Genomic DNA, 13506 nt, shown 5'->3' on the forward strand with positions numbered 1-13506 from the left:
ACTTGGGAAGGAAAGGGTTTGTTAGGCCTACATTTCCACATTGCTGTTCATTACTGAAGGAAATCGTGATAGGAAGCAAGTGCTGATGCCTGCCGAGGTCGTTGGTGGAGGGTCCTGCTTCCTGGCTTCTTTCCCGTGCCTGGCTCAGCCTGCTTCATTACAGTACCAGGACCACCAGCCCACAGATGGCCCCGCCCACCATGGGCTGGGCTCTTGCTATTGGTCACTGAGAAAAGGCCTTACAGCTGGATCTCCTGGAGGATTTCCTCCACTGAGGCTCCTCCCTCTCTGATGGTGCTAGCTAGTGTCAGGTTGACACAGGATCATCCAGTACAGTCATGCCACTTCCTCCTTCCCAACTCACTTGTAAGGCAACCTACTTTCTGACAAGCTACATACTGTCTTCTCACTGACTGGACTAATCATATCCCTTTAGTTGAGTCATTTCTTGTACTCAGGTTGCACATTTTATCTCTACCTTAGCTTTAAGTACCTTAACTTCTACAACTGTATCAGATATATCAGTTATCCTAACTATAAAAGTAAGTATTGCACATAGACATAGATAAAGGGGGTTTGAGAAGTTAAATAACTTGCCTATTTAGTAAATGACAGATATAGAACTTGCATATTGGAACTAAAACCCAAGCTCTGTTCATTCTACTGACATCTGGAATAATCAGTCTTGGAAGTTATTGAGGGTCTAAGGAGACTGCTCCCAGGTTCAGTGCTCTTGGCAAGCACCAGGTTAGTTTTTAGCACACCACTGATGGCTAGCCAGTCTACTTCCACTCAGATCTAAAACTTTCTTTGACCTCCCGGGTCTTGAGGCAACACACAGTATACATATGTCCGTGGACTCATGACTGAATAGAAAGTTTTTAGAGTTACTGAGGCTTCTTTGGATCTTTGATTTATGGGGGCTATCACTTTCTTCAATATTTACTATAAGGTTAAGTTGGAGGAAGATTTTAAAGACATGGAATACATAGCTTATAAGTTTGTAGATACATTCTTGTAATTATTAAATTTCTGTCTTTTTTGAAGGAATCCCGTCGGCTCTATCAGTTTCATTACGTGAACTGGCCAGACCACGATGTCCCCTCGTCATTTGACTCCATTCTGGACATGATAAGCCTAGTGAGGAAGTACCAGGAGCATGAGGACGTGCCCATTTGTGTTCACTGCAGGTACAGAGCAGGTCTAAGGGTAGAGAGGTGCAGTGCGCACGGTTTGTGAAGTAAGGTTTCACTTCTACATTAGTATGATGGTTTATTACATCTTGAGCTTTTCCTGTTTTTTTTTTTTTTGTTGTTGTTGTTGTTGTTGTGGTTGTTTTGGGTTTTTTTTTGGTTGTTGTTTTTCTCGAGACAGGGTTTCTCTATGTAGCCCTGGCTGTCCTGGAACTCACTCTATAGACCAGGCTGGCTGCGAACTCAGAAATCCTCCTGCCTCTGCCTCCCAGGTGCTGGGACTACAGACATGCGCCACCACCGCCTGGCCTCAAGCTTTTCCTAACCCTGTTATGGTATGTTTGAGAATAAGACCCTGTGAATTGATATAATCTAATATAGTTAATAGATTATCTAAATGTTACTGTAAAACATCATCATATTTCCTGATATGATCAATGTCAGGCAGATTTTCATGAATGATAAAGTCTCAGACTTTAAAAAATGTGTATAAATACAGTCTTACTGATCTGTGATACCATTGTTCTCCATGGAAGTGCTGGGTGTAGGGAACATGCTTATAATCCCAAACCAAGAAGGCTAATAGGAAATGTCGCCATTCGGGGCTACTTCCTGGTAATGCTATCTCTTAGCAGAAAGGAAGGAAGGAAGGAAGGAAGGAAGGAGGAAGGAAGGAAGGGAGGGAGGGGACAGACACATCATCATCTTACACATACTAAACATGAGAGTTTGAAGGAAGTTCAAAGCCAGTTACATAGCATAGATGTCATTTGTAAGATGTACCTGAATTTCAGGGCGCTTACAATGTCGGTTGTAAGGTGTTTTCCAAGTGACAATCATTCTGTCCTGCTTTTTGTTTCTGAGGACCAAGTTGCTATGTCTGTACCGCTGCTGTCCCACCCTGAAATTATAGTTTAAAAACTTAAGAAATCTTAAACAAACATGAAACTAGCAATTTTCTTAACCTTTTAAGGAATTATAGTGGGTGATATTTATTTATTGTTAAATATTCAAATTCCCCCAAGGCTTTTTTGAGAATTGAAGGGTTATAAGTGCGTCTTACGGCTGTCCTCCTTGTCTCCACTGGCCTGCTTGGATTATAGATGTGTGCCATGATACCTGGCATTTTTGTAATAAGTTATATGTAAACTGTTGGCATATGTTTACTGGACATCTTTATTAAATTGTGTTGTGTAGCATTGCCAAAAATAATGACTTGCCCCCTTAGCAGGCTTAAGTTTAGCTGTATCCCTGTTAAACTGCTCTGAAGAAATGTTTTCTTTTCAGGTAATATTTAAGTTCCAATTAGTCTTTGCAAAATTAGTCATGTTGGCAGGTAAGGAGCCATGTAAACGCCCCTTCAGCTTCTGACGTTCTTGAAGGGGTAACTGATTTCGTGTTCCAAGTGTGGGTTGAGGTTAATTGTGTTAAATAAGACCAGCTGTTTTTAACTGAATACATTGAGCTGTTTTTATTGTCTGATTATTTTTCCTACTTATAAGCTATGAAAAATTTTAAATGGAAAGCAAAGAAACATTCCAGTTGGAAGGAATATAGCCTTAATTTTTTCCATGTCTGGAAAATTGAGAATGGGTGCCTAAGCATTTATAAGATCTTTATGTCCTTAAATACTGTGACTCCTTTGTTCCCTGACTCATCTGACAGTCTTCCTACTCCAGTGAACCCCATATTATTTATGATAGAACTAACGAGCTCTGAACCCCTTTTCAGAAAGGTTTGTTAATGTTGTGTGGCTTCTTTGAATGACCACTACTTTTTTTTAAGGCAGGGTCTTACTGGCCAAGGTGAGCCTTGAACTTGTATCTCCCCATCGCTAGGATGGCAGACGAGGAGACACACCCTACCTAACTTAGCTTTAACTTAGACGTATTCAAAAACTCAATAAAGTGGCTCATGCCCATAATCTTACTACATACAGACTGTCGGGAGACCAGGATGACATAAGACCAGTCTGGGCTGCAGAGTGAGACTGTGTCTTCCCGAGGAAGAACAGAACCAACAACAATAAAATCCTAAAGAAACAACCCTACAAAAAAACAGGGACTCCACGAAGGAAGCAACTAAGCCGTGCATTAAACATGGGAAAAATAGCTGCCACTTGGATCGTTACGTTTATTCTATTACTGTCATAAAGTACAAATGTAAAGAAGAAAGGGTTTACTTTAGCATACAGTTTCAGAGGGTTAGTGTGAATAATGTTGGGAAAGGCATAGCATTAGTATCAGGAAGTAAGGCAAGACTATAAGCCCTGTAAGCCCACGTGTAACAATAGTCTTCCTCCAACAAGGCCCGCTTTCCTAAAGTTCTCATGGTCCACCAACCCTTGAAGTGCCGCCTCCTGGGGATCAAGCGTTCAGATGTGTGCATCTCTGGAAGACATTCCTCATTCAAACCACCTCACCCTAGCGTGTTTAAGGTCTACATGTATAAAAATGTTAGGGAGAATACTGGTGGTTTTTCCACGCAGTTCGTCTGCCTGCACGCCGTGCAGTCACCTGGTTGCCCTCGGAGATGCGGGCCGCAATGAGGTTACACCAGGCCAAACAGTTCCACGTGGGGCTTTATTTAAGATGGGGAAAAGGTGTAGCGGGCGGGAAGAAGGAAGGAAAAGAAAGAAAGGGAGAGGAGAAATGCTACGCAGTTATATACAGGTGAGGACGTAAATCACAGGTAAAGGTGGGCCATTGAATTCTGGGTATATGGTGGCTGTTGCCTTGGCAACAGGCCTATAGTCACACTGTGCTAATTGTCACTCATGACGGCACAGGTTTCACAGGTCTCGGTACTAACAAATACAGCTTTTAAAAGAATAAATATTGAATCAGTCATGAAAATACAAGGTTCTCAGTAGCTTTACAGTTTAATTATTTTTATATTGTTCAGTAATGTATAGGGTATTTTAAATCATAATTTTTGAATTTCATTAGATAGATACCTGTTTTCAAATATAAAAATTTACTTGATTCCTGAGATAATTTTTCTATTTTATATCTTAATATTTCAAAAGACCTTAGAATCAGAGTTTCTCAAAATCACACTAAATTTGTCCTGCTCAGTTATTTGTACCTGTAATTGAATTTTATTATAAGAAGTAAAGACAACAGCATGTAGTGCCTGCCTGTAATCCTAGCATTCTGGGAACTGAAGCAGGGACATTGTGAGTAGGAGACCAGTATGGACTACATAGGCCCCGCCTCAAAAAAGAAAGAAAAAAGTAGCTCAGAGGTTAAAGAGCACAACTGCTTTTCCAGAGGACAAGGTTCAACTCTGAACACCCACATGACAGCTTGGGCCTCCAGTCCCAGGGGATTAGACGTCCTCTCCTGGTCGCTCTGGCACCATGTGCGTACATGTGGTGTGCAGACATGCATAGAGACAAAACACTCATGCACATAAAATAGTTTTGGTTTTGGGGGGTTTTTTTGGGGGGGGAGAGGGTTGAGACAGGGTTTCTCTGTGTATCCCTGGCTGTCCTGGAACTCACTCTGTAGACTCAGAAATCTGTCTGCCTCTGCCTCCCAAGTGTTGGGATTAAAGGCACACTCCACCACTGCCTAGCAAGAAATGGTTTTAACTTGATTTTTTTTTAACAACTTAATTGAAATTATTTCCTGTTCCATCCTGTTATTCAGCCAGTAACTGTAATTCATAAGTATATTTCAGTAGTGTTTTTCTAGTTTTAAAGATTATATTACAGCGCTCAGTGGTGGAGCACGCCTTTAAAACCAGCACTTGGGAGGCAGAGGCAGGCAGAAGCAGGCGGATTTCTGAGTTGAAGGCCAGCCTGATCTACAGAGTGAGTTCCAGGACAGCCAGGGCTAACAGAGAAACCCTGTTTCAAAAAAAAAAAAAAAAAACCAACAAGAACAAATAAAGATTATTTACAGGGCAGTGGTGGTGCACACCTTTAACCACCAACACTTGGGAGGCAGAGACAGTTAGATTTCTGAGTTTGAGTCTAGCCTGGTCCACAGAGAGAGTTCCAGGACAGCCAGGGCTTGCTACACAGAGAAACCATGTCTGGAAAAAAAAATTGATGCTTTAATGCTGAAGTAACCTTAAAGCACATCTACAAAAGCAATGAAAATGTGTCCGTTCAATATAAAGTGTGTTTGTTTATAGACGGGATCTTAAAACCTAGCCCAAGCTGCCTGGGAACTCAAATACTCATGCCCCAGCCTCCGAAGTGCTCACGCTGTGGGCAGGCCTCCCTCACCCAGCTCTAGAGCATATTTTACAAGAATGCTTTTATTTAATTAACATCATTATAAAAAAATGTAGCTTCCGCCTGTTCTTCCGGAGCCGGTGGTTGTCAGCTGCCTTTGTGTAGGGATTGGGCCGCGAAGGTCGCTGCTGCTTCTCTGAAGAGATCCCTACACTTGGGGCTTTCTCTTTCCCATACCTACTACAATCTACTGGGTCTTCTTGACCAAAACAATAAAGCCATCTTGAGCATGATATTATGCTTATGACAATTGAGAATAATTTTATCTCTACAGGGGTTACTAGCTAGACTTGGACTTACAGAGGTAAAGGTTTACAGGTTTTCTGTAAGCCACTTACTCTTAGAAATTGCTTGAATTACATTTTAAAATACTCAAATGTTAATGTTAAGGATGGTACTGTACTCTAATTTGTATTTGATATACTATGTAGAATTGCACCAAATTTCTTATTGGGGCATAATGTTTAGCATGCCTTTTATTTTAAAAAAAAATCAAATTGTTGTTTTCTCCAATTTTGTACCCTTAGTGCAGGCTGTGGACGAACAGGTGCTATCTGTGCCATAGATTACACGTGGAACTTACTGAAAGCAGGGGTAAGGCTGCCTTTAATACAGCGTTGATTTGGTTAATGTTGTATTAAAATTACAGTGTGTTTTTTAGATATACTCCATTTCTAGAATTAGTTTTAACCATATAAAGAGAAATGTGAGTAAGTGTAAATGTTACAGCTGCCTTGAGACTCGGAACTGCACACCAGGCAGGGGTTTGCTTTCCACTGAGTGAGTTCTTTCATGTGTAGTGTTTAAGAGTGCTGACCCCAGGGCCAAAGTGCGTAGAATCAATTCTACCCATGGCATGTCAGTTGTGAGCGTTGCTGTCAGCATTGTAACAGGTTTCTACCTGTTATTTCCATGAGTTGTGTTTGAGGCTGTGGAAGACACGGCGTCAGTAACAGTCCCTTCTCTGTATATGTATTTGTTTCCTTTGCTAGTTCCATACTATGTTCATTTTCTCTGTGTTACAGGCAAACTTTATCTTTCATAGCTTGAAATTTGCTATTAATACGTCAATCAGCATTTTGTTAAAAAAAAAAAAAACTAGGTTCAATGTTTAGTTTTCTTGTTACATCATCTTTCCCCCCCTATCATTGCTGTCCATCTGATCATGTCTCCTCCCCCTCCCCAAGGAAAGAGCAAGTTATAAATAATTCTTAAATAATCTCTGGGATAAAATTTCATTTTTATGTTTCAAAAAACTAATAGTTTCCTAATATGAAATGTTTTTTAATGAAAAAAATTTTACTAGGATCTTCCCACTTCTTTAGAAAGACAGACAGACAGAAAGACAGACAGAGACAGATAGGGAGACACCAGACTGGCTTTGAACTCAGAGATCCTACTGCTTCTGCCTCCCAGGTTCTTGGATTAAAGGAATGTACCAGTGTTCCTGGATCTCATTTTTAACGTAAAAGTAACTAGTAACTACGGGACTACATTGATGACCTAGCAGTAAAGAGCACCTGCTGCTCTTACCTGGGACCAGAGTTCAGTCCCAGCGCCCACACCATGGCACGAAACTTCAGTTTCAGGATATCCAAGGCCTTCTGGGCTCTGCAGGCCTCAGGCATCTGATGCCTTGAACTCACAGAGATTCACCTGCCTTTGCCTCCCACATGCTGGGATTAAAGGCATGCGGCACCACCTCACAGCATCAATAAATATTTTTAAACTCAAAAACTAAAACTGGAAAGGAAGAGATAGAAAAGGAAGAGATATTTAAATACTAGCAAACAAATTTGGGGGAAAATTTCAGAATATTTAAGTATTTGTTTGAAACATCACTAAAGTTATGTATTATAGTCCTCACTTGACTGAATTTGTCTTAACATAGAGTCTGAGTTCAAGTAAGCTTATCTTAGGTTTTATCCATATTCAACTTCTTAGTTCTTCAGGTAATCAGTTTCCCATATATTGTATATATTTGCTTTATTTTGACAGAATAACCTTTTACTCACACTTGTGTGTTCCCGTGCATGTCAGTATGGCATGTGTATGTGTTTATTTGTGCACGGTATACGCACCAGCAAGTGGTGGTCAGAGGTTGACTTCATCTGTCTTCCTGGCTCATTTGCCACCATAATTTTTGAATTAATGTCTCTTGGTAAACTAGAGTGTAGCTGCAGTGGCTGCTCCCCAGCACTGGGGTTTCAAGGCCCACCAGCACTCCAGGTGTTTATGTCAGTTCTGAGGAACTGCACCAGGTCCTCATACTTAATCACATGAGCATTCCCTGACTCGAGCCATCCTCCCCACCCCTTTGTGACTGTGTAATTTTTTCCTCCATCCATCAGTTTGTCATGGTCTCTGTGTTTCCTGTATGCTCTAGTCATGCTCTGCGGTGTGACTGCTGAGGATTGAATGAGCGCTATCCACAGGGCTGTCCGTCTTTGTCTGATAGCACAGTAAATATTTGTAGTTATCCAGCACGTGTCTGAAGGCTATGTGAAAACTTGGAGAGTATTTCACTATTTTCTGACATTGTCTACGGTTACATGCTCTATATTTTTTGTTTTAGAAAATTCCAGAGGAATTTAATGTATTTAATTTAATACAAGAAATGAGAACACAAAGGCACTCTGCGGTACAAACAAAGGTATAGTTGATTTTGGTGCTCTTTATAAGTTATATTTTCGTAAATGTCTCTCCTCGGATGTCCTTCACTGGCTCCTGTTTTATCATGTCTCCTTACAACAGGAGCAGTATGAACTTGTTCATAGAGCTATTGCCCAACTGTTTGAAAAACAGCTACAACTGTATGAAATTCATGGAGCACAGAAGATCGCTGATGGTGTGAGTATTCTTGGCTCTCTAGCCTTGGCAGACTGACGCCATACCGAGATTGAGCTCTTGTGAGCTTGCGCGCTAGTTGGGTGAGAAGGCCCGAAACAAGAGTTTTTGTTTTTGTTTTGGTTTGGGTGTTTTTGTTTTGTTTTGTGTTGTTGTTGTGCTGTTGGGGGGGGGGGTGGGCAGGGGATTCAAGACAGGGTTTCTCTGTGTAGCCTTGAGTATCCTGGAACTCAGTCTGTGGTTGAGGCTGGTCTTGAATTCAGAGATGCCCGTCTCTACCTGCCAAGTGGTGGGATTAGAGGCGTGCTCCGCGACTGCCTGGCTGACAGGAGTTAACTTTTATCTGACCTGGGTCCTACAGTTCAGATTTAGTGACTCACAACAAACTCAATAATCTAAGTAAAACTTTAAAAGCTCTACGTTCATTATTGTTTCAAGTATAAACTACCTTTTAAAAAACTGCTCTCTTAGCTGGGTGGTGGTGGCGCACGCCTGTAATCCCAGCACTTGGGAGGCAGAGGCAGGCAGATTTGAGGCCAGCCTGGTCTACAGAGTGAGTTCCAGGAAAGCCAGGGCTACACAGAGAAACCCTGTCTCAGCGAGGAAAAAAAACCTGCTCTCTTTGCTTTCACCCTCAACTAAATAACTATAAGTTGAGTTTCCCTGAAGTTTACTTGGGCATGGCAGTATGACAGTCTGCAGGTGTTGGCATATACTCCATTGCTTGTTGAGTTGTGACACAGTATTGCTATGGAGCCCAGGCTGTTGGAGGCTCTCTCGCCTCAGTTCCTTAAGGACTGAGGTGTAAGACACCATCGTGCACGATGGATTACGTGCTCTTTAAGAACAGAGTCATAGGGCCACCAGTAAGTCCCTTTTTGTCATGTTGTGACTCATTGCCATGTTAGCCTTAAATGATCTTACTGAAGCTGTGTACTTTCTAATTTATTAAGGGGTTTGTGTTTGTGTGTGCACAGAATGGTGTGCAGTTAGGGATGCATCCCACAATGTGGAGATCATATGTCAATCAAGAAAAATTATTTTTACTCTAATGTTAGTGAAACTTTTTTTCCCCTTGGCAGAATGAAATTACCACTGGAAATATGGTCAGTTCCATTGATAGTGCGAAACAAGACTCCCCTCCGCCAAAGCCCCCACGGACTCGCAGGTACTGTGTGCCTTAGGAGTTCTCTAAAGCACTCCTCTCCTGACCTAACTAATGTGACAAACTATGATTATTTCTTAGTTTTATAACTGGTTATTTTTTTAAAGATGAAGGACATTCGGCAATTATTTGTTATTGATAAGCTAAAGTTTTTGTTTGATTTATATATAATGTCTGTACTACACTATACCAAAATACGTATTTTGGCATTAGGATAGGGAATATTCCCTTAGCTGCCTTTAAAATGGTTTCTCTCAGGATAGGAGGACTCCCTAGAGTCAGGGAGTCAGAGAACAGTTCCTGTGTCAAGAGGCTGCCCAGATACCATTTTGACCAGGGTTTACTGAAGGCTCGTTTATTCTGGGTATAGCTCAAAAGAGAGAAGCAAGACTGGGAAACAGTGTTGTAGAGGCTTAAAGGAGAAAGGCTTTTATTTGTTTGTCTCAAGTCTGGTGACAGTGCTAGGAAAGGAACACAGTTCTTCTGCAAGGGAGACAAGCATCCTCCCAGCAGGCTGCACACTCAGCCCTGCGGGAGTGCAGATGTTACCTGAATATCATGGATATGCGCTCTGACAGTGTGCTGCCTGGAGACTGAACTGTACTAAGATTAGAATGACAATTAAGAGACTCAAGTAAGGAGTTATGGTGGCTCATGTCAACCACTTAGGACTGTCTGACTTGGGAAGCTCATAAACAGCATAGCCTGTGTGGGAAGATTCACTTAGGATCTTATAAAAAAAAAGCAAGTACCAAATCAGGTGCTGCTGCATGTCAGTCAGCATTAAAGAAACTGAGGCAGACGTGGGGATCTCGCAAACTAGCCTGGGCCACACGGTGGGTTTTTAATTATTTTTTAGATTTATTCATTTGAGCTTATGTGTGTATATGCAGAGAAATCTCTGTGTGTATGTAAGAAGGTGGCATCAGATCCTTAGAACTCGAGTAATGGGTCGTTGGAAGCAGTTGTGGGTGCAGGGAACAAACCTGGTCCTCTGGAAAAGCAACAGTATTTTTTAATGCTGAGCCATCTCACTAGCCTCAAGTTTTAACTTTTTAAAAGACAATTATATTAAATTCAAATAAGTTGTAAGTAGTAGACAGTAGAAAATACAATTTTAAATAGAGGTTTATTATTTTAGTTTAAAAAAACAAAAATAGATTTTCTTGGTTGGAAAATTACACATGTAATTTAGCTTTTAAATAATATTTAAGGTACTTTTTAAAATTTGCTACAGTTTTTAAAACACCAGAATATGTGTTTTTAAAACTGACAGTATGTTAAAGTGCATCTAGATTCATTAAAAGTCAAAAATATCAAAGTAAAACTGGAAGAGAATGAAGAGAGGACTAGCCCATTTAAAGACTATAGCATTTCAGACCAGGCGTGTACACCGGCTCCTGGACAGGGCAGGCAGAAAGACCACAAGTTCAAGGTCAGGCCTGTCAGATGGTTCAGTGTATAAGTCACTCAGTGTCAAGGGAGTCTGATGACCTGAGTTCAAAGCCAGGTATCTGTCTTCTGCCTGCCGCTGTAGGCCATACATAGCCGCACATCCACATCGCATGCACAGATGAGTAAAACTTTGTTCAAGGCCACAACTACAGCCTGATCTTCAGAAGACTGCATTTAATTAGATAAATATAAGTTTATTTCCACTAGTTAAAAAAAAAAAATCAAATACCAGGGCTGGACAGGGAGATGGCTTAGTGCTTAAGAGCTTGCCGCCCAGAGCTGAATTTGGATCCCAGCACCTACATCAAAAGTGTGGCATGGTGGCGTGTGTACTGGCCCCACCATTGGAAGGAGGGAGGGAGAGACAGGCCAATCCCAGGAGCTCAGTTTCCAGCCAGGCTAGCCAAAAAGGCAGCTCAGTGTGCGCCGTCTCTAAAGAGACATAGAACATGATAGAAGATCCTGAGTTTGACCTCTGACCTTCACATGAGCATAGACAGCTACACACACACAACAACAACAATAACAATTCATGGATTTGGATAGACTGATAAGTAGATACAGTTAAGAATGTGTATTTTTTGGCTTTTGGCTTATTTTGTATATTTGGTTCTTATTCCTGCCATTAGGGAGGCAGAGACAGGTGGATTTCTGAATTTGAGGCCAGTCTGGTCTGCAGGGTCAGTTAGGACAGCTAGGGCTACACAGAGAAACCTTGTAAAACTATAAGACTATCAGGAAAACAAGACACTATAGAATGAAAAAAGCATGGTGTTGTAAGTGTAAATAATACTGATGATTACAGATTAAGCCAAAAAACTATAAGGGTATCGGAAAGGTAAAGTAGGAGATAGTTCCAAAGTAGGTGCCTCTGCTTAATAGAATAGAAGGTGGGGACTACTGTTTTTCATTAATGTCATAGGACTTTAACAGTACATCTGTTACCTTAAAAATACTGAATTTCCTTAGCTTACGAATTAGAACATTATAACTGTATTGTAATCAGTCAGCTTACTTTTAAATGTTAAACATTGTAAAGTCTATTTGTTGTCCTCAGTTGCCTTGTAGAAGGGGATGCCAAGGAAGAAATACTACAGCCACCAGAACCTCACCCGGTGCCACCCATCCTGACGCCATCGCCACCTTCAGCCTTCCCAACCGTAACCACTGTGTGGCAGGACAGCGACAGGTACCACCCAAAGCCAGTGCTGCACATGGCGTCACCAGAGCAACACCCGGCAGACCTCAACAGAAACCATGATAAATCAGCGGACCTAATGGCAAAAAGTGATTCAGCTATCGAGCACATAGATAAAAAGTTAGAGCGCAATTTAAGTTTTGAGATTAAGAAAGTCCCTCTCCAAGAAGGGCCCAAAAGTTTTGATGGGAACACGCTCTTGAATAGGGGACATGCGATTAAAGTTAAATCTGCTTCATCTCCTGTAGCTGACAAACCCTCTACACCACAGGAGTTAAGTTCAGGGGATATAAAAGTTGATGGTGTGTCTCAGAATCCTTGTGCGGACTGCAGTGCGGCACATTCAGACAAAGCTCCTGATGCTTCAGAAGAGTCCCAGAAGAACTCACACACACCTCCTCGGCCAGACTGCTTGCCCCTCGATAAGAAAGGACATGTAACGTGGTCCCATCATGGACCTGACAATGCCACACCTGTACCTGACTCACCTGAAGACCAACCCCTAGGTAATCATTCTCAGACTCCGAAAACGGTGAGTTCCACACCGAACTCTACAGCAGCAGAGGAAGGCCACGAACTCACGGAGCACCATAACAGCTCCCCTGTGTTGAGAGCGCCTATCAGCTTTACCAACCCTCTGCACTCTGACGACTCAGACGCAGATGAAGGGGGCTCTGACGGTGCTGCGACCAGGAACAAAACTAGCATTTCAACAGCAAGTGCCACAGTGTCTCCTGCCAGTAGTGCTGAGAGTGCTTGCACTAGGAGAGTGTTGCCAATGTCCATTGCCAGACAGGAAGTAGCAGGAACGCCGACGCATCCGGGTGCTGAGAAAGGTAATATGGTCTGACACTCAGCTCCCTGTCAGCTGCCTGTCTGTCCTACGCATTTAGCTTGGTCAGTTCATCATCCTCCACACCACACCTGACCCTGCAACAAAAGTTGCGTTTTTAGATAACTGTTTGTTCATTTGTGGTTTAGTTTTTGTTTTTGTTTTTGTTTTTTGAGACAGGGTCCCTCTGTGTATCCTTAGATGTCCTGGAACTCACTCTGTTAGACCAGGCTGGCCTTCAAATCCCAGAGATCCTCCTGCCTCTGCCTCCTCGGTGCTGGGATTAAACACACCCACTACTGCACCTGGCCAGATAGCATTTTTCTTTTAAAATATTCTAATTTAGAATCTTTTCTTCTCTCTAACTAGCGTAAATGTCTATACTTAGCAGGATTGTCTTATGGCAGTACATAACCTTATTTAATATCTCTGCACTTACATTAGTATGTTTTTATTCTACTCTCTTACACTACATTCCAGTCACAGGTTCCCCTCTCTCCTGTCTTGCTGACATCCCCTCTCCCCCAGATAGATCTTCAACCTTCCCCACCAAAAGAGCAGGCCTCCCAA

General features: G+C 41.9%; 1 protein-coding gene across 4 annotated transcripts in view; it reads left to right on the top strand.

The window, feature by feature from the left end:
• Positions 1 to 13506, top strand: part of Ptpn12 (protein tyrosine phosphatase non-receptor type 12) — a 67453-nt gene that overhangs the window by 44126 nt on the left and 9821 nt on the right. For all 4 annotated transcript variants that reach the window (XM_052173102.1, XM_052173103.1, XM_052173105.1 and 1 more), the window contains 6 exons: positions 1048 to 1190; positions 5967 to 6033; positions 8015 to 8092; positions 8194 to 8289; positions 9369 to 9454; positions 11964 to 12940. In XM_052173102.1, the coding sequence (XP_052029062.1) occupies positions 1048 to 1190; positions 5967 to 6033; positions 8015 to 8092; positions 8194 to 8289; positions 9369 to 9454; positions 11964 to 12940 (1447 nt within the window). The remainder of the gene's footprint in view (positions 1 to 1047; positions 1191 to 5966; positions 6034 to 8014; positions 8093 to 8193; positions 8290 to 9368; positions 9455 to 11963; positions 12941 to 13506) is intronic.

Source organism: Apodemus sylvaticus, chromosome 2 (assembly GCF_947179515.1).
Source record: "Apodemus sylvaticus chromosome 2, mApoSyl1.1, whole genome shotgun sequence".
Lineage (NCBI taxonomy): Eukaryota > Metazoa > Chordata > Mammalia > Rodentia > Muridae > Apodemus > Apodemus sylvaticus.